This window comes from Schistocerca nitens, chromosome 9, assembly GCF_023898315.1.
Source record: "Schistocerca nitens isolate TAMUIC-IGC-003100 chromosome 9, iqSchNite1.1, whole genome shotgun sequence".
NCBI lineage: Eukaryota > Metazoa > Arthropoda > Insecta > Orthoptera > Acrididae > Schistocerca > Schistocerca nitens.
The window spans coordinates 146,120,274-146,147,605 of record NC_064622.1 but is presented as its reverse complement, the minus strand read 5'-3'; the positions used below and the strand labels follow the sequence as shown (position 1 = coordinate 146,147,605).

The following is a 27,332-nucleotide window of genomic DNA, read 5'->3' as shown; positions in this document are numbered from 1 at the left end:
GCGTTCTCGCTTCCCGAGCACTGGGTCCCGGGTTCGATTCCCGGCGGGGTCAGGGATTTTTCCTGCCTCGAGATGACTGGGTGTTGTTGTGTCGTCTTCTGCATCATCATTCATCCCCATTACGGTCGGAGGAAGGCAACGGCGGTGCGGGTCTACCGCATCATTCCCCTACGCTCTGTAAAGAAGCATGGGACTTCATTTCCATTTTTTTTTCCATATGTTACATTGCATTTAGGAAATTTCGGGTAATTGAACATGTATCAATAATTACAGATTTCTGTAGTTGTATATATACGTTTGGATGTAGCTGTATTGCGTTGATGTACTGGTGGATATTGTGTGGTATGACTCCTGTAGTTGATAGTATAATCTGTATAATGTCAACTTTATCCTGATGCGACATGTCCTTGACTTCCTCAGCCAGTTGGATGTATTTTTCAATTTTTTCTCCTGTTTTCTTCTGTATATTTGTTGTATTGGGTATGGATATTTCGATTAGTTGTGTGAATTTCTTCTTTTTATTGGTGAGTATGATGTCAGGTTTGTTATGTGGTGTTGTTTTATCTGTTATAGTGGTTCTGTTCCAGTATAATTTGTATTCATCATTCTCCAGTACATTTTGTGGTGCATACTTGTATGTGGGAACATATTGTTTTATTAGTTTATGTTGTATGGCAAGTTGTTGATGTATTATTTTTGCTACATTGTCATGTCTTCTGGAGTATTCTGTATTTGCTAGTGTTGTACATCCACTTGTGATGTGATCTACTGTTTCTATTTGTTGTTTGCAAAGTCTGCATTTATCTGTTGTGGTATTGGGATCTTTAATAATATGCTTGCTGTAATATCTGGTGTTTATTGTTTGATCCTGTATTGCAATCATGAATCCTTCTGTCTCACTGTATATATTGCCTTTTCATAGCCATGTGTTGGATGCTTCTTGATCGATGTGTGGCTGTGTTACATGATACAGGTGCTTGCCATGTAGTGTTTTCTTTTTCCAATTTACTTTTTTCGTATCTGTTGATGTTATGTGATCTAAAGGGTTCTAGAAGTGGTTATGAAATTGCAATGGTGTAGCCGATGTATTTATATGAGTGATTGCTTTGTGTATTTTGCTAGTTTCTGCTCGTTCTATAAAGAATTTTCTTAAATTGTGTACGTGTCCATAATGCAGGTTTTTTATGTCGATAAATCCCCTTCCTCCTTCGTTTCTGCTTAATGTGAATTTTTCTGTTGCTGAATGTATGTGATGTATTCTATATTTGTGGCATTGTGATCGTGTAAGTGTACTGAGTGCTTCTAGGTCTGTGTTACTCCATTTCACTACTCCAAATGAGTAGGTCAATATTGGTATAGCATAAGTATTTATAGCTTTTGTCTTGTTTCTTGCTGTCAGTTCTGTTTTCAGTATTTTTGTTAGTCTTTGTCTATATTTTTCTTTTAGTTCTTCTTTAATATTTGTATTATCTATTCCTATTTTTTGTCTGTATCGTAGATATTTATAGGCATCTGTTTTTCCATCGCTTCTATACAGTCGCTGTGGTTATCCAATATGTAATCTTCTTGTTTAGTGTGTTTTCCCTTGACTATGCTATTTTTCTTACATTTGCCTGTTTCAGAAGCCATATTTATATCATTGCTGAATACTTCTGTTATCTTTAGTAATTGGTTGAGTTGTTGATTTGTTGCTGCCAGTAGTTTTAGATCATCCATGTATAGCAAATGTGTGATTTTGTGTTGGTATGTTCCAGTAATATTGCATCCATAATTTGTATTATTTAGCATGTTGGATAGTGGGTTCAGAGCAAGGCAGAACCAGAAAGGACTTAATGAGTCTCCTTGGTATATTCCACGCTTAATCTGTATTGGCTGTGATGTGATATCATTTGAATTTGTTTGGATATTAAGTGTGGTTTTCCAATTTTTCATTACTACGTTTAGGAACTGTATCAATTTAGGATCTACTTTGTATATTTCCAATATTTGTAGTAACCATGAGTGGGGTACACTATAAAAAGCTTTTGGTAATCAATGTATGCGTAGTGTAGCGATCTTTGTTTAGTTTTAGCTTGGTATGTCACCTCTGCAGCTATTATCAGTTGCTCTTTACATCCTCTTGCTCCTTTGCAACAGCTTTTTTGTTCTTCATTTATAATTTTGTTCTGTGTTGTATGTGTCATTAATTTCTGTGTAATGACTGAAGTTAATATTTTGTATATTGTTGGTAGGCATGCTATGGGGCGATATTTATCTGGGTTTGCTGTGTCTGCTTGATCTTTAGGTTTCAGATAAGTTATTCCATGTGTAAGTGTATCAGGGAATGTGTATGGGTCTGCAATGTAACTGTTAAATAATTTAATTAGATGTGAATGTGTTGAGGTGAACTTCTTTAGCCAGAAATTTGCTATTTTATCTTTTCCAGGGGCTTTCCAATTGTGAGTAGAATTAATTGCTTGGGTTACTTCATTTTGCAAAATTATCACTTCAGGCATTTGTGGTATCATCTTGTATGTGTCTGTTTCTGCTTGTATCCACCGTGCATGCCTGTTATGTTGTACCGGGTTTGACCATATGTTGCTCCAGAAGTGTTCCATGTCTGTTATGTTTGGTGGATTGTCTATTTTAATGTGTGTGTTATCTATTGTCTGGTAAAATTTCTTTTGTTTTGTGTTGAATGTTTGATTTTGTTTCCTTCTGTTTTCACTTTTTTGGTATCTTCTAAGTTATTGTTATTGTTATTATTATTATTATTATTATTGTTATTATTATCACCACCATTGTGAATGGTTGACTCTGTTGACGGAGCCAAAACCCCATCTATGTATGCACCGCTTCATCACTATCAAAGTGAAGTCCTCGAAAATCGGATGCTACCAAATTGGGACTGTATGGAGGATGATCGATGACAGCTAACCTTAGGTGTCAGATTGTTGCAGATGTGCAGCGCTCGCGTGGTTTGGCATTGTCATGCAGAAGTAGACCTTGTGTAGACGAACTCTTCTGTGGTTAGAAATTCAAATACAACATGCTATTTCTCGCACCCCGACATAGTTATGTTTAACACCACCATCTTACACATTAAAATGTGGAGCCCTCTAGTGGCAGAGGGTTGCAACTCATATTAGCAGAGTGAGGAAGTCAACCGAGTAATATGCATGACATGTAATACCTCAGTCAATATTGAGAACAAAATAAAAAATTAAGAAGCATTACTTTTCAGCACCCCTTCACAATTAACTAATGTTTGTTTCAAAGAATGACACCCCGGATCATCTACCCAGAACAGGAGTACCGCATAAAACTTCAGTGACAAAGTGAGCTGCACACTGTTTTGTTAGTTGGCAGCTGCACTGAAATAGTGACTATGGGCAACCTCCGAGTCATATCCTGCATCACAGTTGTATTGAGGTTCTGCGTGGGTTTACCATTGTTAATGTAGCATCTTGTGATTGAAATTCCTCATGTTTATTATAATGCTAAACCTACTAGTGGATTCGGAGAAACAACTAGTTGCTGCTAAAGCTCCTTTTACATGACTGACTTTCTTGTCTTAATTAACTACTCGAGACAAGTATGTTTACTCCATCACCCTGGCATTTTATTCCCATATTTATTTTTGTTTATGTATCAGCACCAAAAGGTTATGAGGGATTATCCTTTTTACAGAAAAATAGCCATATAGTAACAAAATGTATTAATGAGCAATGACAGTGGAGTTTATTAATGACTAACACAGAATTCATAGTCGAAGTTCTTGTCAAAGGCCCTGTGGTAAATTGTTGACACTCCTGAGAACTGCTGGAATTTCAGAACATATACACTTATTTGCTTGAGAAGATATACAGGATGTTACAAAAAGGTATGGCCAAACTTTCAGGAAACATTCCTCATACACAAATAAAGAAAAGATGTTATGTGGACATGTGTCCGGAAACGCTTAATTTCCATGTTAGAGCTCATTTTAGTTTCGTCAGTATGTACTGTACTTCCTCGATTCGCCGCAAGTTGGCCGAACTGAAGGAAGGTAATGTTGACTTCAGTGCTTGTGTTGATATGCGACTCATTGCTCTACAGTACTAGCATCAAGCACATCAGTACGTAGCATCAACAGGTTAGTGGTTGGTTGGTTTGGGGAAGGAGACCAGACAGCGAGGTCATCGGTCTCATCGGATGAGGGAAGGATGGTGAAGGAAGTCGGCCGTGCCCTTTCAAAGGAACCATCCTGGCATTTGCCTGGAGCGATTTAGGGAAATCACGGAAAACCTAAATCAGGATGGCCGGACGGGGGATTGAACCGTCGTCCTCCCGAATGCGAGTCCAGTGTCTAACCACTGCGCCACCTCGATCGGTAACAGGTTAGTGTTCATCACGAATGTGATTTTGCAGTCAGTGCAATGTTTACAAATGCAGAGTTGGCAGATGCCCATTTGATGTATCGATTAGCATGGGGCAATAGCCGTGGCTAGCACGGGGCAATAGCCGTGGCACGGTATGTTTGTATCGAGACAGATTTCCAGAGCGAAGGTGTCTCGACAGGAAGACGTTAGAAGCAATTGATCGGCGTCTTAGGGAGCACGGAACATTCCAGCCTATGACTCACGACTGGGGAAGACCTAGAACGATGAGGACACCTGCAATGGACGAGGCAATTCTTCGTGCAGTTGACAATAACCGTAATGTCAGCGTCAGAGAAGTTGCTGCTGTACAAGGTAACGTTGACCACGTCACTGTATGGAGAGTGCTACGGGAGAACCAGTTGTTTCCGTACCATGTACAGTGTGTGCAGGCACTATCAGCAGCTGATTGGCCTCCACGGGCACCCTTCTGCGAATGGTTCATCCAACAATGTGTCAATCCTCATTTCAGTGCAATTGATCTCTTTACGGATGAGGCTTCATTCCAACGTGATCAAATTGCAAATTTTCCCAATCAACATGTGTGGGCTGACGAGAATCCGCACGCAGTTGTGCAGTCACGTCATCAACACAGATTTTCTGTGACCGTTTGGGCAGGCATTGTTGGTGATGTCTCGATTGGGCCCCATGTTCTTCCACCTACGCTCAGTGGAACACGTTGTCATGACTTCATATGGGATACTCTACTTGTGCTGCTAGAACATGTGCCTTTACAAGTACGACACAACATGTGGTTCATGCACGATGGATCTCCTGCATATTTCAGTCGAAGTGTTCATATGCTTCTCAACAACAAGAGAAGTAATAAAATGAGCTCTAACATGGAAAGTAAGCGTTTCCGGACACATGTCCATATAACACATTTTCTTTCTTTGTGTGTGAGGAATGTTTCCTGAAAGTTTGGCCGTACCTTTCTGTAACACCCTGTATACTTGCAGAAACATCATACAATATGTAGAACACAGTAAATTGCACCTTATCCTGTGAATCATGTCTACTTGTGATATGCCTAACAATGAAAATTATTTTTCTTGTGCAATAACTCTGACTTTCTCAATGTTGAAATAATTTTCATCAAAACATGTTTATCTATTTACACTCTTATTTATGCATAATGTAGCATTTTTCTCTGTAAAATGTAAATATTTTTTGCTTTCAGATATTTCCTCTCTCTTGTAGGAGAACACTAGTAAGAAAAAATAGAACATGCAATATACTTCAAATTTTAGAACTCCACACATGACACAATCTATAGAGCATTGATGTCACACAGACGTTCACAGCGTGGTCGGTTGCTGATTTACACAGATGCACAAAAGGTGCATGCACTTTGAGTAGTCGATTTTGGCCAGTTTCTCACTTTTGTAAAACAGGCTTAAGAGTCAACCAGCTAAAAAGAACTCAACAGGCTGGTCCTCTGGAGCAATCAGCATTTGGGGAGGAGAATTTCAAAATTAATATCATACATCTGCTTCAAAATTTATTTTTGTTAATGAAAATGGAAGAATGGACTTTCAAGAAGGTGCCACACACTTATATTCTGCAGATATTAGCAGTGGTCATTGCAAATATGAAATTTGCCAAACAGCTATGAAAGGCATTTTCTGAATAGAAAGCACAGCAAAAAAAGTAAAACATCTGGTGAACTAATGAAAATTAGCTGAATCATCTTATTGTTAGTGGAAAGGGTTTCTTATGGTTTTGTGGCATGAATGTTAACAAATAAAATTAACATAATGAATGCACATAATGGAAGGAGTGAAGGTAACAATTCATTGTATAGCTGATGTATTGAGTGATCGATAGGCATATTAACATTACTGAAAATATTACTAAGCCTCCCCCCCCCCCCCCCCACACACACACATGTGCACACATTGACATTGTTAAATTGTACCAGTGTGTACCAATGTGACTGTGCATGTGTTTGTGTTTTCTCTGTTAGTTTGCCCTGGATGAAGTCACTGTCCGAAAGATTAGCAATGGTTATTGCCTTCTTTATGTGGTTATCAACCACTAATACCTCATTTATATTATTTATTTATTTATTTATTTATTCTTTGCCCATTGACTCCAGCTGAAAATCCAGCTGAGAGTATTGGGTGTGTCATACAATAGCCTATTAACATCAAACTTGATTTCATTATGTATAAATGAAACAAATAATTAAACAGAAATAGTCCATAATCATACAAAGGTTTTACATGTTTCACATTATATGTACACACACATCCAAACAACATACAGAAATGATAAATTTTAAAGGTACATTTCAGTAATGATATATTTCAACACCATCTTAGTATTCACTCAAACTGTATATACATTTCTCTGTGAGATGTAGTTTCAAATAATTTTTAAAACATTTTAGATCTGTTTCTTTTTTAATGATTTTGGGGAGTTTATTAAAAAACCTTTTGCCAGCTTCTTCTGGGGCAGTCATAGACAGTTTTAGATTTCTGTGTATGATGTAGTAATTTTCATTTCCTCTTGTACCGTGTTTGTGTACATCTTTATTTAGGAGGTGTTTATCACTTGACCTTACCGCCATTGTGCTTTGATATATGTACAGTGAATATACTGTCATAATTTTATAGTGTACAAAAGCTTGCCTAAAGGTCTGTCTTGGTGGTATTTTTGCAATGCATCTCACTGCCCTTTTCTGAATTGTGAATATTCTTTTTCGGTAGCCAGCTTGTGCATTTCCCCATATATGAACTGAATAAGACAAATGTGGGAAGACAAGTCCATAATACATTGATCTGAGGACTTTATCATCCACAGTCTTAGCTATTTTATGCATGATGAAGATCTGTTTGTTTATCTTTTTACACAGTGCATCTATGTGCTCCCCCCATGCCAAATGTTTGTCTATTATAGTTCCTAGAAAATTTGTGCTGGTTACTTCTTTAATAGTCTTTCTATTTATTTTAACATTTATATTATAATTGAAATGATAATTAAATTGACACCCTAGCTGCAAGCAGGCGTTGATACACTTCATTGGGGACATGTTGAAAATGTGTGCCCCGACCGGGACTCGAACCCGGGATCTCCTGCTTACGAATGTAGTGTTGTGGACATGTTGGGAATGTGGATCTCACGGGGAGCGTGCAAGGGATAAGTCCCTGCAGACGCACTATCCTCTGTGCCCGCGGTGGCTCAGATGGATAGAGCGTCTGCCATGTAAGCAGGAGATCCCGGGTTCGAGTCCCGGTCGGGGCACACATTTTCAACATGTCCCCAATGAAGTGTATCAACGCCTGTTTGCAGCTAGGGTGTCAATTTCATTATCATTTCATTTCTAGCAAAGCTGCATGGTCATCGACGGTAACTGTTCTTTCGGGAACAGATACTACCGTCATATATAGTTATATTATAATTTTCACTATGCTTGGTCTGAAATACTACATTCATTGTTTTAGACTGATTCATAAACAGGTTGTTTTGTGTTAAATATTTATTTGCATTTTCAATAGTCAGGAGTGCTTCCTTCTCAAGCTCCTCCTTTGTGTCAGCTGTGCAAATGATTGTTGTGTCATCAGCATACATTATAAGTTTCTGATTTACATAGCTAAGGAAGTCAATTACGTAGAGTATAAATAGTATTGGCCCAAGCACAGACCCTTGCGGCACACCATGTTTAACTGTTTGTAATTCTGATCTGTCGTTTGTTATATTTCCCCCACTAGTATGTCTGATTTCTGTGCATTGTTTCCTATTTGTAATGTATGATTTAAGTATGCCATAGCATTTTCCTCTAATTCCATACTGATATAATTTCATCATTAATTTTGAGTGGTTCAAACAATCAAATGCCTTAGATAGGTCCATAAAAATCCCACAAGTCTTTTGTTGCCTATCAAGTAAATTAAGAATGTGCTCAATTATATCTGTTGATGCTGTTTTTGTTGACTTCCCTTCTCTGAAACCATGTTGTGATGAATGCAGTACACTGTACTTTGTTATAAAACTTACAATTCTATTCTTTATTATCATTTCATAGATTTTAGCAACTGTTGAGGTCAATGATATTGGCCTGTAATTTCCTAATTCATCCTTGTTCCCTTTCTTAAATATTGGCTTCACTTTACTTACTTTCAGTGAATCTGGAAATATACACTCCTGGAAATTGAAATAAGAACACCGTGAATTCATTGTCCCAGGAAGGGGAAACTTTATTGACACATTCCTGGGGTCAGATACATCACATGATCACACTGACAGAACCACAGGCACATAGACACAGGCAACAGAGCATGCACAATGTCGGCACTAGTACAGTGTATATCCACCTTTCGCAGCAATGCAGGCTGCTATTCTCCCATGGAGACGATCATAGAGATGCTGGATGTAGTCCTGTGGAACGGCTTGCCATGCCATTTCCACCTGGCGCCTCAGTTGGACCAGCGTTCGTGCTGGACGTGCAGACCGCGTGAGACGACGCTTCATCCAGTCCCAAACATGCTCAATGGGGGACAGATCCGGAGATCTTGCTGGCCAGGGTAGTTGACTTACACCTTCTAGAGCACGTTGGGTGGCACGGGATACATGCGGACGTGCATTGTCCTGTTGGAACAGCAAGTTCCCTTGCCGGTCTAGGAATGGTAGAACGATGGGTTCGATGACGGTTTGGATGTACCGTGCACTATTCAGTGTCCCCTCGACGATCACCAGTGGTGTACGGCCAGTGTAGGAGATCGCTCCCCACACCATGATGCCGGGTGTTGGCCCTGTGTGCCTCGGTCGTATGCAGTCCTGATTGTGGCGCTCACCTGCACGGCGCCAAACACGCATACGACCATCATTGGCACCAAGGCAGAAGCGACTCTCATCGCTGAAGACGACACGTCTCCATTCGTCCCTCCATTCACGCCTGTCGGGACACCACTGGAGGCGGGCTGCACGATGTTGGGGCGTGAGCGGAAGACGGCCTAACGGTGTGCGGGACCGTAGCCCAGCTTCATGGAGACGGTTGCGAATGGTCCTCGCCGATACCCCAGGAGCAACAGTGTCCCTAATTTGCTGGGAAGTGGCGGTGCGGTCCCCTACGGCACTGCGTAGGATCCTACAGTCTTGGCGTGCATCCGTGCGTCGCTGCGGTCCGGTCCCAGGTCGACGGGCACGTGCACCTTCCGCTGACCACTGGCGACAACATCGATGTACTGTGGAGACCTCACGCCCCACGTGTTGAGCAATTCGGCGGTACGTCCACCCGGCCTCCCGCATGCCCACTATACGCCCTCGCTCAAAGTCCGTCAACTGCACATACGGTTCACGTCCACGCTGTCGCGGCATGCTACCAGTGTTAAAGACTGCGATGGAGCTCCGTATGCCACGGCAAACTGGCTGACACTGACGGCGGCGGTGCACAAATTCTGCGCAGCTAGCGCCATTCGACGGCCAACACCGCGGTTCCTGGTGTGTCCGCTGTGCCGTGCGTGTGATCATTGCTTGTACAGCCCTCTCGCAGTGTCCGGAGCAAGTATGGTGGGTCTGACACACCGGTGTCAATGTGTTCTTTTTTCCATTTCCAGGAGTGTACCTTCTTCTATCGCAGCATTCAGCATGTGTGTCAATGGTTTTAATATACATTCCCTGCATTCCTTTATGAGATGTGATGTGACACCATCCAAGCCAGATGAATGTTTAATTTTAAGTTGTTTTATTAGGTTTGACACTTCTGCATCTGTTGTAGGTATGAAAACCATAGTATGATTTGTATGTGGGGGGTTTAACAATTTACGTACTGCATTTGTTTTATTTTGACTTATTAATTCGTCTGCTACAGTAATATAATATCTGTTAAAAGTATTGGCTACTTCAAGAGGGTTTGCGTTGCTTTTCCCACTCATCAGTGGGCAGATGTCCTCTGCCCGATTTGTTACTTTTCCTCTCTCTTCATTAATGAACGACCATAAACCTTTTGAGTAGTTCTTTCCCTTATCTATAGACATCCTGATGAATGGTGCTTTAGTTTCTCTGATAAAACTACAGTACTCTTTCTTTTTTATTTTATACAGTGTGTTGTAGGCCTCAGTATTTTTTTGTTTGGAGAGGTCATAATATACTCTCTGATTATTTCTGGCTTGGATTACTTCTCCAGTCACCCAGCTTTTCTTTTTTTGTTGCTGTTTGAGAAGCCTTTTACTAACAGGACATGTAACATCATAATAATAATTGAATATAGAATAAAACTGGTTCCATTTGGTGTTTGCATCTTTAGCTGCATATATTGTTTCCCAGTTTTCTGCCTCTAACATCTTTTTTAGCAGATTTATGTTATGTGGGTAGTTCTGTCTTCTCATCTCCCATTTCTTCTGCACTGAATCACTAGTCTTTATATTTATGCCTATCATGATTGCAAAATGGTCTGCTAATGTGGAGTTTATTACCTGTGTGTCACAATAGCATGTAGGAATATTTGTTATTACATGATCAATAATAGTTTCACTATGCTTTGTTACTCTGGTTGGTTTATCTATTTTTATTTTTAGATTGTATATGTACAATAAGTCCCGTAGGGTCTTAGTATTGTATGTATTTTTACTCGTGTCTATGTTCAGATCTCCTATAATGATCAAATTAGCATATGTTTTTGAGAGGTGTTGGATTATATCTTCCAGCTGTTCAAAGAAGGTTTTAATTATACCATTTGGTGATCGACACAAACCTAATACACAACATAAATTCCCAGCAATTTTAGTTTCTAGTGCTGTAGCTTCAAAGCTCAATTCTATAGAATATTTTGTTATATTTATGGCTTTAGTTGATTTATAGTTAGAAAAAATGGCAACCCCACCACCTTTATAGGAAGTTCTGCAGAAACTGGTACTTTCACATAATTCTTCAAGTTGTACATTCCTATGTGATTTTCTTTTAGCCCATGTTCTGTAACTACTAGAATGTTTGGCCTATACTCCTGTAATATTACCTCTAGTTCCTCTGTTTTATTGTTTATGTATTGAACATTTTGGTGAAGTATTCTAACAGTTGGCTTTAAATGTAATAGTTCCCCTTCCTGTAATATACTAAGCACTTCACTTGCTCCCTTTGCTTCTGGTACTATGCAGTGATTTTTTTCAGTTGTTACCTTGACTTCTTCCATTATTTGTATTCAATCCTGGACTTTCATTATCTTATTTACATAATGAAACTATCAAACAACAAACTTGAGAAAACTGTTGTCTCTATAACAACATTTGATTTAACTGCTTTGCTGGAGTACAGAAAACTTCCTTGCTCCATCTCCCCATCTGAAAGGCCAATGATGTTTGTTAATCACCAACATTATTGACATGCCACACTTGGGTGTAATGGGTAGGTAATGTGTGTCTCATGGCCCATGAAGCAGTCATTATGTGTGTATCTCACCAAGCCTGCACAAATTGTTCTAGTGACCATACGCCATGCACCATGCACCCACAGTTGGCCGGTATTCCTGGATGAAAAGAAATTACAGTACATCAAAGATACCAAGTGAGTGTTGTTCAGTAAAGGAAAGAAAATACTCAAATCCTTAGACCTACCCACGCTCAATTAATTCCATGTCACATCCTCATCCAGTTACACAATTTGTAATATATGAGCACATGTTATTGTAGAGCATGGGTGGACCAACTTTGACCAACTGGGCAAGTGTTTCGTTTATTTTTATGTCCATTTTTTGCATAGTCACAATAATAAATTTCTGTGACAGTTGCTCCTAATCATGCAGTCGAATAGGCTTTCTGAGCAGGTAGAAAGACTGGATCTACTGGCATCCACTTGTGTAAAAACTATGTGCTTTCTGATATATGACAACTACTTTTGACTGTGGAAATAGGATAGCCCAGAACTACGAAGAATGACAGAAAAAGAGAGAGAAGGTGGGAAAGAGGGGAACTTCCCCAGTTATCCCACCCACACCCCCACCCCCCTCCCCCAAAAAGAAATGTTGACCTGAAATACATGTTATCTAAGACCACAATTCTATTCCATGAATTTGATACCAGACAAACACTGAATACTTCTGTATTTAGAACACTGTTGATACAATTTATAATGGATCACAAAATAAAACTGACCTGGAAAATATTTATAAGACTGGCACAGAATTGACCCATGTTAATGAAACTGAGAACTGAACATCATAGACGATGATGTAAACTGTGATTTCAGTGCATGAATAAGTTGCTGTCACATGCTCTGTTCTGAGTACTACACTGTGCATTATATTTGAGTGAGTGAATGAGAGATGCAGATTTGATTAAGTGTTTGTATTGTATTGTATTTGTATTTTATTGTATTTATTTAGCATCTGTGTCATCGTACAAACAATATTGGACTTGTCATACATAGAAATTAACAATATAGAATATACAAAATGAAATTGTCTACAATCGGATTTGTCATACACAGAAATTAAAATATAGAATGTACAAAATGAAACTGTATATAATAAATGACTGCAAACGTACAGTTTCTTTCCATATAAATGGTTTATAGTAATTTGTTTCTCAGTAACAATATATAACTAGTACTATAGATGGTAAAGTATAATAAAAGCTGAAAAAACAAAGATAGAAAATTTTGGAGGTTAATTTGTAAAGTCATTTTCTTGGTCTTCAAGATACTCATTTATTGAGTAGTAACATTTATGAATTAAAAATTTTCGAAGTTCCAATTTAAAAGTTGGATTGTCCTTTAAATCTTTAATGTACTGAGGCAGTGCATTATAGAGCTTAATGCCCATGTGGCTTACATGCTTCTGAGTTCGTGTTCTTCTTACTTGTTATGTGGAGATCATTCTTGTTCCTTGTGTTATAGTTGTGACAGTCTGCATTTGTGTGAAGATTGCTTAGATTAGCTTTGGTTAAGAGTACACATTTAAGTATGTAGACTGATGGCAGAGTAAGTATTCCTAACTTTTTGAAAAGAGGTCTGCAGTGAGCTTGTGTTGGACTGTGGGTAATTATTCGAACAGCCCGTTTTTGTAAAATAAAAATGTCTTTCAAATTAGATTTTGAGCTGTGTTGGACTGTGGGTAATTATTCGAACAGCCCGTTTTTGTAAAATAAAAATGTCTTTCTAATTAGATTTTGAGCTGGCCCAGAACACTATTCCAAATGAGGCAACAGAATGAAAGTATCCAAAGTATGCCATTCTGATGCCTTCTAGAGTGCAAACATTTGCAATAACTCTCAGTGCAAAGCAGGCTGATTTAAGTCTGTGTGTAAGAAATTTTGCATGGTGTTTCCAATTCATAGCTTCATCTATATGCATTCCTAACACTTTTGCAAAGTTCACTCTCTCTGTTAGTCTGTCATCCAGTTCTAGATTAATGTCTTCATCCTGAATCATTTTACCAAACTGTGTGTAATTTGTTTTCTTTGCATTGAGTGTAAGTTTATTTGCACTGAACCAAGTCTCAATACTTTTTAGGATTTTGTCAGTAGTTGACTGTAACGAATTTTTTGATAGATCTAAATTGATTCCTACTACACTTTGTTTTTCTCCAAATTTTTAATTATTTCTTGGGTGTACTCTATGACTGCAGTTTCTGTGCTTCGTTTTGCACGAAAACCATGTTGATTACTATTCCAAAGTTTATTATTGTCTAGGTAACTAGTGACTCTCAATTTCATCAGTTTCTCTAATATCTTGGAGGAAACAGGAAGAAGTGATATGGGACAGTAGTTTTCTATTTTATGTCTGTCTCCATTTTTAAATAGTGACCTCACTTTTGAGATCTTCAGTCGTTGAGGAAACACACCTTCGCTAAAGGATAAATTTGCAATATGTGCTAATGGTTTTGCAATCTGCACTGCAGTCCTTATTATTATTGAAACTGGTACTTCATCAACACCTGCTGCCATTTTTGGTTTTAAGCTTCTAATCACTCTAATTACTTCCTGTTCATTTGTTGAAGGAATATTCATGCTGCAGGCAAGCCTTGGAGCATGTATTATTCTTTGTTTTGTGAAGTTTAAGTTTAATGAATGTGGTACACTTAAAAATAGTTATTAATATAGTTTGCCATTTCCTTCATTTCTATATTGCAATTTTCACTGCTTTTGGGTACTATTTCTTCCTCTTCTCCCAAGGTAGTAGTTTCATTCCTCACAATGTCCCATATAGTTTGTGGTTTGTTGTCTGAGTTACTGATTAAATTGTCACTGTATGTTTTTAAATATTCTACAAAATGTGACCTGAATATAGAAGAAGAGGTATTATATGCATTATTTGCACTTGATTCTGATCTCACACCTGTCCAGCTTTAATTGGTTAGACAGTTAACAACATGTGTGCAGTTTTCTTTAGAAAAAATTCTTTTATAAGTGTGGCAAGATGTTTTTTTCACAGGCATTGGGGGAACGGTAAGCACAAGAGCATTGTGATCAGATAAACCAAGGTCAGTGTTATTGACCTCCACTTCATTGGAATCTATGTTTGAGAATATATTATCTATGAGGGTCTGTGATTTGTTTGTTATTCGGGTAGGACCTATTACATGGGGTAACGTGTTAAAACTGTAAAATATTCAGAAATTTATCTTTAACCGTATTATTGCACATAAGATTTATGTTAAAATCCCCACAAAGAAGCACAGTAGCTTTTTCATTGTACCCAATGTTTAACATAATTTCTAGTTTGGACAAAAATTTATCTATATCTCCACATGGTGACCTGTACGCAATCATCACTATCATTTTCTTTTGCTTACCATACAACTCAATAGCAGCTGCTTCAAAATGCTTTTCTGCACTTAACTTTTCAATATCACATCTTCTTTTGAATTTTGTCCCTGTTTTTGTATAAATACAGACACCACCACTTCTGGCATTTTCCCTACAGTAAGAGCTAGCTAGTCTAAAAGGGTGTATAATGATGTTGTTTAATTCATATTCCATACACCAATGCTCGGAAAGACACAAGCATTCAATGTTAAACTCATCTAAAGCAACTTCTAGTTCAAGGTATTTATTTCTTAGAGACTGAATATTTAGATTCATAACTTGAAAAGAATTTGATGGGAGCCTAGATGTAGTTACACTTACAGTTTGTTTTATCGAACTGGTCGTAGAGAAGTTGGTTGTCTGCACATTTGTTGAAAGTTGTATACTGCAACTTTTCCTGTTCTGGGGTAGAAAAAATCGTTCATTCTTGAAGGTCATTTTGGTCTTAAGCTCATTTTTCCATTCTTCGGTGTGTCGGTTGTCACTATAGGCCGCACTGATCTTGTTTTCCCGTTATTCTTGCAACTACTTGGAATAGTGGAGTGTTTCCCAGAATTATTGATCTTGCTTTCAGACTTATGTGTGCTTGTTCAAACAGGAGTGAGCTGTACTGCATTTGTTATTACATTGGTTCTTGAAGCTGTTGGAGTACATAAATTGTTTTGGGCTAGTCCTTTAGGCACAGCTTTCATAGTTAGAGGAGGTGCTGTGGTTGTTACCTTTGTATCTATACACATGTTAGAGTACTGTGTTGCGTCTTCTGCTTCCATTTGTAATATAATAGGATCATCATCTTTCTTGTCAATAAATTTCCAGATGAGCTTTTTTATTTGTCTACAGACATATTGCTTTCCCATATTATTCAAATGCATACCGTATCTGGTATAATGCACTCTTTCTAAGCCATCAAGTTTTAAAAACAATGTATTTGGGAAGGCTTTGGTAATCTTTTCCAGTTTTCTGTTCATGACTTCAATTTCTTTGTTTACACACGAACTTGGAACTAGATCTTTTCCGAGTGGTATGCTTGATAACACTACATTTAGATTTTTTAAATTATTCAAGGCCCTTCTAGCAGATCTGATGGCTTCTCTGGTGTTGTTTTGGTAGACATCATTTGCACCACCAAATATTAAAACAATGTCCTTTTTAGTTAGTGGGCCTGCTAGTGTTTTGCAGTCCTGTGTGACTTCATTCATTGGCACATGGCTTAACTATACCTGTTGCATTAGCTTGTATTTCTTTAAACATTTCTGCTATTTTTCGTCCGTGACTATCAGCAATAATAAGTATTTCTCCTTGAAATCCAATGTGTCCATTTGTATTGTATTTGTGTTCTGGTCTGTCGCTTTTTTTATAATGTTCGCCTTTATTTGCACTGTTGCTTATATCAACACTCTCCATAACACACGCACTTGAATCTATTGCTGTCGTATTTAGGCTTCTGAACCCTTCATTCTGCGTTTCTTTTTCACTATTTACAGTTTTCGTAGGTTTTGTTTTGGATGACCCATGGAATTTCATGTAACTTAGCAGTTCAGTATTTTCCTTTCGAAGTTTTATTATATCACTATTTAAAGAATGAATTGCTGATTGCATATTTACCATACATTCTTTTAGATGTTCAGTATCAGCTACACATTTAGTACATGGCGTATTTTTACCTCCAATGGCTGTATTTTCATTCTGAGAAACATCGCACACTTTCTGCACAGGAACCATTTTCTTTCGCTTCTTAAGTGACACTATTACACACAATAAATTTTGGATCACAACAGACACTGAATCTTTCGCATATTTCACTTTTTTTTTTGTCACACTTTACGTTTGTATTTTCAGGCTAACACACTCGCGATTTCTTACTGGCCGCCATCTCCTTGTATTTACTCAAAAATGAGTAAATATGCATGAAAGAAAAAGAGAAACATGGTTTCTTAGAGATGATGATTAACAATTTAAAAGTTTTGTAACTATTTATTTATTTTTTTCATTATATATTCCTGAAAAAATAACTATTACCAAATAGCACCATCCATATTCCTAAGTAAAGAAAATACTTTTGATTCCTCCTTTGAAACTGTTCAGTTTAGAAATTGCCAAGCACTTTTGTTTAGCAATTTTGTAGATGTGATTCTATTTTCAAGCCAAATTTATTACATCAGTGTTGGTCAATATGTTATTTTATTCTGTTTATTGATTTATTTATCTTGGGAAGATCAAGGTCCAAGACCCTCTCTCAAATGTAACCAAGACACCCTACATATTTTACTCTAGCCATTACCCACAGCTGCACTCGCATATCAATAATATTGTTATGATGGGTGATAGTCAGTAACATCAGCTTTGGGTAAGCATAGCTCATGATGTGCAACCCCCCTCCCCCCCCCCCCCCCCCAAGCTGTTTCCAACACATGATGCATGGGCATGTGCAGTGTCGCTGCAGGAGAATGGGCAGGAGTGTGCATCTATGTATTGTTTTATGGAAATAGCTATACATTTCACAATATGCAACAATTGGTGTGGAAATATGGATTAACCACATTGAAGTTTGTATAAGGATTGTGTTCATTACTTTGAAACATATCCTCTAGCATATATCGACCATTGGAAGCATTTTCACAAATATGATAAAGATCAAAAATTGGAGAGAAAATAGCTTTTTCAAAGAGTGAAAATTTTTCCCTAATTTGTGTAATATTCCTCAAGTCAGCAAGTATCTTGTACTACAAAGTGATCGTTGTTCTTCCTCAGGGTTCAGGCTATCTCCATACCAGATATCATCAAAATTGGTACAACAGATTAGTCATCAAAATGTAACACACAGAAATACTTTTTCATTCATAATATTAGTATGGATAAAACTTTGAATTACAATATCTTCGTTCCCCATGAAAATTTGTCTAACAGGTGTTAGAGAAGCATACTTGAGCAGACAGACAGACAGGTATGACAGCTTTACAGATTTATTATTAGTAAAATTATGTTAATAATGACACAAGTTATAAAAATACTTGAAAAGAATAGTTACTGTAGCAAAAGTGACAGTTTGTATTAGTTTATAAAAAGGGGACCAACAATGACAGATTACTGTCTTGTAGATTTAACCTGAGTGTGCAAGTAATGGATTGTGAGAGGAAGAAAAAGACTAATGTGTTAGACAACAAATAATGAAGAGAGGGAGAAAGAATTTGGTATCACTGATTGAGAAACAGAAAGAGAAAGAAGAATAACTGATATAAGATGCAAGAATTTTCTTTACTGTTTTACAAAGAGAAACTAGCCATATGTGCTAATTTTGTGGGTAACAGTTATGTGGTTAACTAAAGGAAGTGCTTTAGCATTTTCTTAAATGCAGCAGGGCACTGAATTGCAGCGCACAGACTAGTTTGCCTGAAAGATGGAGAGCAGTAATAGAGAAGGAGTTTGCAAATGTTTTTGTTTCACAGACAGGCACAGCCAGGACATTAGACGTGTGTTGCAGTTCTGATGAGGTGGCAGGTACCTGGTCTCTGATGTGAGGTATTGGGGCACATGTACACAGAGTAACCAAAACATAACCTGTGGCAGCTGTGTAACTTGTTCAACCACAAACATTCTAACTGGGTGCAAGTAGCATTGACATGGTCAAACAAAAGTCTTACTGCACATGGCAGCAGTATTTTCTGGCCACTTGAGGCACTTATATAAAGTACACCCCATTTCTTTACCATTTCCTGGTATGTTATTGGGATACTGTCAAGAAGAATAGGAGAAAATTTTTTTACAGAATTCAGAACTAATTAATTTTGGACGGTGTACAAAAATTACTTGGGACTTCTAACAATCCTCGACCTGTTTAAGGTTTTCCTAACACAATAAATGTGCTAAGGGTCATGGGTGTTTAATGAAATAGTATTACTAAAACTTTGCACTATTTTGTCAGAGCATCTGTTTGTCATCTTCAGATGAAGGTAATCTAGTGCTGTAGCAACAGCATACAACACATAAGATGGTGCTCAAGAGCTGCAACAGCGATTTTGAAATAATCTAACATTTTTATCGTCTTCCTTAATTTTGCTCATTAAAAGACAGTGAGCTTAAATGTTGTTCTTTGATTGGGAAAACCACTCATGAAAAGCATCGCCCTCAAAGTGTTATCCTCAGAGCTTACAGAAGCAATACTGTGATCCCAACAGCACCTTCCGAATCTCTCTGTAGCATTTTGTGTTTTTTTGATACTATAGATCCGTATGTAAAATATATATGCTCTCTTGCAATTGTGATTATTGTGTTATATGTTGTTGATGTAGCTAATATTAGATGAAAGAATTACAGTATGAGAACCAAGTGTTATCTTTAGATTTTGTGTTTTAAACAATCATTATTAATTTCAACATGTAAATGAAGGAAACTGCAATGTCAGCCTCATATTGTCATGAGATGCAGCTTCAGTAGAATGTGTATCAAGACAAAATCTTTAGATTTTTCAACATTTTGTGATAATACTGTCTTTCCATATTATACTTGGCAGTTACTACTTTCTGGTTGGCAGGGTTGGGCCGTTCAAAGGTATACCGGTATCAGTCAGGACAGTGGATTCGTGAGCAGAGTACACTGGAATTGAGTCCTGATACTTTGGTGCTAGCAGAGCCTGTGATGGAGCTTAAGGGTGAAGGAAAGTCTCAGCGCAAAATAAACACCCTACATATTATTGATGCTGTCTCTCTTGGAGGCACTGATGTCCATAATTTACATATCACTGAGCGGTTAGTATCTTCTGCATTATGGAGTGTGATTTCAGATGGGTAATGTTAAATTTGCACTTGACTATTTTCCTTCTTTCTTGTATGTGGAATATACTGAAATAGTGAGTGAAGTTTATGGAATTGATTGCTTCCCCATGCAGGAATAAAAATATCAACAAAAGCTGCAATTGTTTTGACTGAAATTAATGTATGCTCCTAGTGCTTATTTAAACTGTGGCTTCAAGGACATAAATGACCCCTCCTCATACCACTTAGAAAGGTATCTTTACAAATCAAACTTACATCTTGCTTCATGAAGCAGACAGAATTATCAAATCAGTATCACCTTGAAGAAAGCTGGAATATGTAATGGATATTGACATGTAGCAAGTGCACTCCTAGGTATGTAATGTGTAGTGAAATTGCAAAACTGTTTCATCATTCACCACAAAACTGAAATGAGGAATCTCCACCCCCACCCCACCCCACCCCACCCCAATATCTCCTCTCCCACCCAATGCACAATTCAAATCCTGGATATTCCCTTGTATAGCTTTATAACTAAGCAACAACTATATGTGTGTGAATGGGTTGGTTCAGAAGTCCCTTGGAGACAAAAAATTCAACTAAGTTTCTTCATAAAAACCGTGTAGTAAAAATGAAGACAAGATTTGTGATTTTTACACATCACAGTATTTTCCTCGGGATGCAGAAATACATACATACTGGTCCCCATAAGAAATCTTAATATTAAGAATTCATAGTGTTTATTATGTAAATGAAATGCACTAGTCTTGTGTATGTGGCATTGTGGCTGTAATGAGAAGTTCCAGTTTGAGGTATAAATTTTATTCATTTTTTACATAAAATATTACAGAGTCAATTGTCAACAATGAAAATTTTTTTCAGAATAAATCACACATGCAAAATTTAAAAAAAAGTGATCCTCAACCCACAGAGAGGTAGCCATGTAATATAGGAAAGCATTTTACCATTTCTTGAGGAAAATACTCATTTTATGAATCACAAATAGAAAGCTGAATCTTCAAATGGCAGTAGACATATTAATTGAGATTTGATTTTTGCTGCTGCTACTCTACAAAGTGAGTTGTTTGAACTTGTCTCAAAAGCTGTCAGGGAGCTTTAGCCTATTCCTGTCTGTGCAGTACTTTCCAAATTTGTCAGTTTCGACTCCTTAACTGTCAAGAAATAGTTTTTTTTTTTTTAATCCAGTTGTAAACAGTGTTAGCCTAGAGCAAGCAGCTGGTGTGTAGCAGAAAACATTAAAAACTTCAAAATCACAGTGAATCTCAAGAGTTGTTACTGCATGTCACAGATTTCAGGTAAAGCACGCTACAAGCACAAAACAGTGCATTATGTCACTTACAGAAATCAATAACTTAATAATATACTTCAGATAGATTTTGATTTAATTACTTTTCCTTTAATAGTAAAATTTGAGAGTGAAGAACGGTTTTGTAATTAGAACTGAACATTTTAGTACCAAAGTTTGACCTCTTAATCTTCCAGAGGAAAGATTGAATACTGTGAACCCATGTACCTTGAAAGCATAATATTGTCAAAGACTTGTTGATGACACTACCCATATAATTGATTAGAAAAGGACTTAATATAAAAAAGAAATACAAAAGAAACATTAAGTATATTTTATGATATGCAGAAAAATACTCAGTTTTATTGATAAAATTTGGTATCTTGTAGTAATTCTCTTGACATCACCACAATCAGTAGCCATTTGACATCCACTACTCGATAACTCCATGTCTAGTTTTTTCCATGTGTTATGGTCTTCAGCTGCATGCAACCATTTTGCCTCTGTACATTTTCCAGTGACACATATGCAACTTCCAGTAATTCATTGTCTTTCTTACCTCTTGGTATCCAGCAAAGTACTTCCTTGTTACATCTAAAATTCATCCACCTAGCTACATTATCTTGCCACCTCCCTTGATTTTCATTGCAGACACGTTTACACCTTCCACTTCCAGATATTCTACGATCTACTTGGATGTTATCCTGTCTCTTCTGGTGCTTCACAACACAGCTCTCCATTTCTCAGTGAGCAAACCTCAGCTTTTGATTAGCTTTGGCTTTAAAAGTCGATGTTGCACTGGTGTAAATCACAACTAATATGCTGTGATGTGAACTTTCTGTTTCAGACACGTCAGAGATGTAGTTTCCAAAACTCTGTTTAGTTTATCACAAGCATGCTAGGATGTTATTATTCTTCTGTGTATTTCCTTTCCATCTATAAATATGAAAACTCATCCAACAAGTCTGAGATTTAATTGATAACTTGTCCAACTTTCTTTTCATTGTACTGGAAACACACTGTTTAAAGTCTTGTTGTAATTCATTTTCATACCAACTTTCAAGTTTGCTTTATGAATTTTTTGGATTATTTGTTGAAGTTTATCCTCACTTGGGGCAAACAGTACAGTGTTACTCAGGAAACAAGATGATTCAGATGTGTTCCATTGAACTGTATTCTTTCTTAGTTTATCTAGTTTTAAGGAACTGAAAACTCCCTCTGGTCATAATGAGAATAGATTTTTTATGATATGGAATCTACTGGCCTGGCTTAACTTTGAGCTCTTACTTTTCCACTATCCTAAATTCTCCAGTGTTCTACTGCAGGTTGAATCACTCCTTTGCTTTGCAAGGGCTGTCAGTATGGATTATACTGAAACTAAGACAGAAATTTTTCCACAATTTTGAAACCCCATGTGATGTGGTAATTCAGTCAGTCATTTCTTTAATTTTGTTCAAGATTTGCAAATAATCCATTGTGCCATGTCCACTTCTAAAATCAGCTTGTTTCATTACCAGATTAAAACAGCATTTTTTTATGATGATAATTTTAATCTGACAGGTCTACAGTTTTTTCATCCCTTGAGAAGTAGTGTGATAAAGCATTGTTCCAGTTTTGGAGAATTGTATTACTTTCCAGAAAAATGAACGATTTTGCAACTTCCTTTTTCTTTTTTGCCCAATATCAACCCATTTCTGTTAAACATCATCATCTCCAGATACCTTTCCTATCTTCATAATTTGAATGCCGTTCAATACATCACCTGGAATTATTTCCGCAATATCATTATTTTCATTATTGTCAGTGTGTGTTTCTGATTAGTTTCTTGACATCTATAAATATTTAAAGAAGTTATGGAATGATTGTACAGTTTTCTCATGCATGCATGTCATCTTAGATGTTGAAATGTGGTGTCTATCATACATATGTATTTGTTATTTCTTTTTTATGCTCATATTGATTTGAGTTGTTTCTTTTTTTATTATTTTCATTTTATCTCATCATGATGTCATATAGACATTTATAAAGAGATTTGTTTAATTCTTATATGCTATAGAATTCCTGATATTGTTTACTTGAAGTTGTCATCTGTTCTTTAATTTTACCTTGTTACATTTGATTTTTTGTGTAATTTTGTTTTCATTGTACCTGAAACTTTCTAAGTAAACACTTCTCCTTTTTCATGATCTATTTTATCTCTGTTTTCTAAAATGTTGAACTTCTTTTGTGGTTCTCAGTCTGAAGACTGGTTTGTTGCAATTTTCCAAGCTAGTCTATCCTGTGCAGATCTCTTCATTACTGTGTAACTATTCCAACCAAAATCCATTTGAACCTGCCTGCAGTTGTCAAGCTTTGATCTTCTCCCGCAATTTTGCCTCCGGATGAACCTTATCAACTAATACCTTCTTTTAACCAAGTTGTGCCACAAATTTCTATTCTCTTGAATTTGATTCAGTACCTTCTCATTAGTTGTTCTGTCTACTCATTTAATGCTCAGCAGTCTTGTGCAACGCCACGTTTCAAAAGCTTCTACTCTCATTTTATATATATACTGCTTATCGTCAACGTCTCTCTTCCATATAAGGCTATTCTTATTACTTCTGGGTGGTTACTCCTGGGTATTAGACAACTGTAACTATTTCCAGCTTTTTCACCAGTAGTGTAACTATGCAGCATTTGATTTTGTTGCCTAATCATCCACAACTGCATACATATTATAAATGTGAAAGTTTGTATGCGAGTATGTTTGTTACTCCTTCACGCTGAAATAGCTTGACAGTTTTGCAAGAAATTTGGAATGGAATTAGCTTATACCCTGGAGTAACTCACAGGCTACTTTTAAAAGTGCATAGTTCAAGATATTTAATGATTTAAAAAATATAACATGAAATATGCAATGATAATTACTCGTAGAAAAAGCTATTTCCTGTTTTAGTTTTGAACTGTATCATATATGTGAAAATGCTTTTACTCTTTAATATGTCCTTACATAATATAATTCAACATAATGAATGCAATGCTTATACAATCCACCATACTCCCATACAAGCATACTGTATTTTAGCCTCTGAGCGTCAGTCAGTCAGTGATACAGACCTATAGGCACTTGCCTACCATCAGAGTGCCACCATTAAACCATACAATAGAGTTGTATTTCCCCAGGAAATATATTGACTTACTTTCAGTTGTACTGCTGTACAAATATGGCAAGGCCTGTACAACGAGTGAAATGGCCACTGCTCTTCTTCAGGAACCACATGTCTTCACAGATACTCCTGTGATGTGATCATACCTACATAGGGCTACCTGTATTATTAAGGCATACAAGCCACCCCAACACAGCAAGAGCCATGGTTCATTGGGAGAGTGGGAGCAGTTGCTTTGTTGTATGGTAAAATATTGTATTATGAGTGATAAAATGTAGCAATGTAATCAGTATCATTTTAAGTGCTACTTTGTTCTTTCCAATTTTTATATCTTTATTCCCCCTCATCTCATGCTTGCCAATCTATCTGAGGTTTGTGCTCAAGGGCTTATCTGTATGATTTATCTGTTGGTATATGCTTGCCTTCAAAGTCTGTTCATTGTTGTTTCTTGGTATCTCTCTGTCATTTTTTGATTAAACTAAATGCAGGTGCCCCGGCCTTACTTGTAGTTGACTAGCTGGTCCATTACTGTTATCTTGATGGATTTGGTAGTGACATAGTCCCAGTAGTTAGAACTTTGTGCCAGATGAACTTTTATACAGTTGTAATTCATTCCATGTACTTCTGATAGAAGCGATGTGTTACTACAGTTTGATTACAGTAGTCAAGTATGCTGCTGGTATTCCTAGCAGTGATCTTCAATCTCTGTATCCATCATGTCACATTGGTGAGGAGATTTGATAGATGCCAGGCTGTCCAAAGTTGTCATTGTCACTACTAAATAGTTCCAATGTTTTAGCAGGTGAGAAGGAAACAATATTTATATGATATTTTGCAAAAACGTTTCTCTAACTCTGTTGAAGGCATTTAGCTTTCATGTTAATGCATAAACCTGGATATCTCTTCTCTGATCCTCTGCAGTAAAACATATGCGGCCAATTCAAACGACAAAAGTTCCATAAAATTTCGAAAAGTCGTGTGATGGGGTTGTAGGTGGCAGTAGTGTTTCTTAAGGCTCAGAAAGTGCTGGCAGGTGATAGAGATACATCACCATCAATGGTCAATCTATCTGGGCGCAAGTCAACTCAAGGGCTTCCTTTACTGTAATGTTGATTGCTAGCCTCATCTGCTAAAGAAGACTATCTTCCATGAGACAAAAATGATGGTGCTGAAAGTTGCAGATGGGAAATGCATCCAGTCACCAGGAACATGTTGTTGTTCTTATAGTCTTTAGTCCGAAGACTGGTTTGATGCAGCTCTCCATGCTAATTTATTCTACGTAAAGCCTCTTCATCTCTGAGTAATTACTGCAACATTCATCCATCTGAATCTGCTTGCTGTAATAATCTTTTCATCTCCCTCTATGATTTTTACCCTGCACCCTTTCCCCCAGCACTAAATTGGTGATTCTTTGCTGTCTCAGAGTGTGTCCTACTAACTGATCCCTTCTTCTAGTCAGTTGTGCCAATTTCTACTCAGTACCTCCGCATTAGTTTACATGACCTATCTACCTAATCTTCAGAATTCTTCTGTAGCACCACATTTTAAAACCTTCTATTCTGTTCTTCTCTAAACTTTTTATTGTCCATGTTTCACTTCCATACATGGCTACAATCCATACAAATACTTTCCGAAAAGACTTTCTGACACTTAAATCTATTCTCAAAGTTAACAAATTTCTCTTTTTCAGAAATGCTTTTCTTGCCTTGCCAGTCTACATTTTATATCCTCTCTACTCCAGCCACTCTAGATTTTTCTCTTGCGTCCTTTATTGCCTGCTCAATGTACAGATTGAATAACATAGGGGATGGGCTGCAACCCTGTCGTGCTCCCTTCTCAACCACTGCTTTCCTTTCATGTCCCTCAACTCTTACACCTGCCATCTGCTTTCTGTACAAGTTGTAAATACCCTTTCGAGCCCTGTATTTTACCCCTGCTACTGTCAAAATTTCAAAGAGAATTTTCAGTCAACATTGTCAAAAGTTTTCTCTAAGTCTGCAAATGCAGTGAACATAAGTTTGCTTTTCCTTACGGTAACCTATCTCCTATGAGAAGACATTGGATCAGTATTGCCTTGGGTGTTTCTACTGTTCTCCAGAATCAAAACTGGTCTTTGCCGAGGTTGGCTTCTACCAGTTTTTCCATTCTTCTGTAAAGAATTTGTGTTAGTACTTTGCAACTATGACTTATTAGACTGAGAGTTCGATGATATTCACACCTGTCAGCACCTGCCTTCTTTGGAATTGGAATTATTGTATTCTTCTTGAAATCGTAGTCTCATACATCATGCTCAACAAATGGAAGAGTCTTGTCATGGCTGGCTCTCCTTAGGCTGTCAGTAATTCTGACGGTATGTTGTCTACTCCCAGAGCCTTGTTTCAACTTAGGTCTTTCAATGTTCTGTCAATTCTTTCTCGCAATATCATATCTCCCATCTCATCTTCACCTGCGTCCTCTTCCATTTCTGTAATATTGCCCTCAAGTACACCTCCGTTCTATAGGTCCTCTACATACTCCATCCACCTTTCAGCTTTCCCTTCTTTGCTTAAAACTGGTTTTCCATCTGAGCTTTTGATGTTAGTACAGCTATGAATGTGTTTCACAAGAATAAGTATTGTAATGGTTATGGTAAGATATCGACTAAGTTGATCAAAGAGAACTCATGTGATTTGAGTCCTATCTTAAGTTATCTGTGAAATCAAACAATTGCTGATATTTGTGTAATCAGTCTCTTATCAATGGAATGTTTCCAGACTGGCTAAAATGTGCTGAAGTTAAGCCTCTTTTTACAAGAAGGGGGATGAAAAGACACTGTCAAACTATTGACCAATTTCGCTTTTGTCAGCTTTTTTTAAAAATATTTGGAAAGGTCATGTTCAACCGTCATCTTAAGCATCTAACTCCAAATAATATATTGTCCAAGTCACAGTTTGGGTCCCTTAAGGGTTCCGATACAGTGAGAATGTATTTAATTAATTAATAACAAAAGAGAG

At 37.3% G+C, this 27,332-nt stretch overlaps 1 protein-coding gene and 1 non-coding gene across 2 annotated transcripts in view; both read left to right on the top strand.

Annotated features, from left to right (window-relative positions):
- LOC126204447 (cap-specific mRNA (nucleoside-2'-O-)-methyltransferase 1) overlaps window positions 1–27,332 on the top strand; it is a 286,518-nt gene that overhangs the window by 204,096 nt on the left and 55,090 nt on the right. The window contains exon 14 of the mRNA XM_049938834.1: window positions 19,668–19,881. Coding sequence (XP_049794791.1) covers window positions 19,668–19,881 — 214 coding nt within the window. The remainder of the gene's footprint in view (window positions 1–19,667; window positions 19,882–27,332) is intronic.
- On the top strand, window positions 7,569–7,643 carry Trnat-ugu (transfer RNA threonine (anticodon UGU)). The gene has a single exon. It is a non-coding gene; the product is annotated as a tRNA-Thr (tRNA).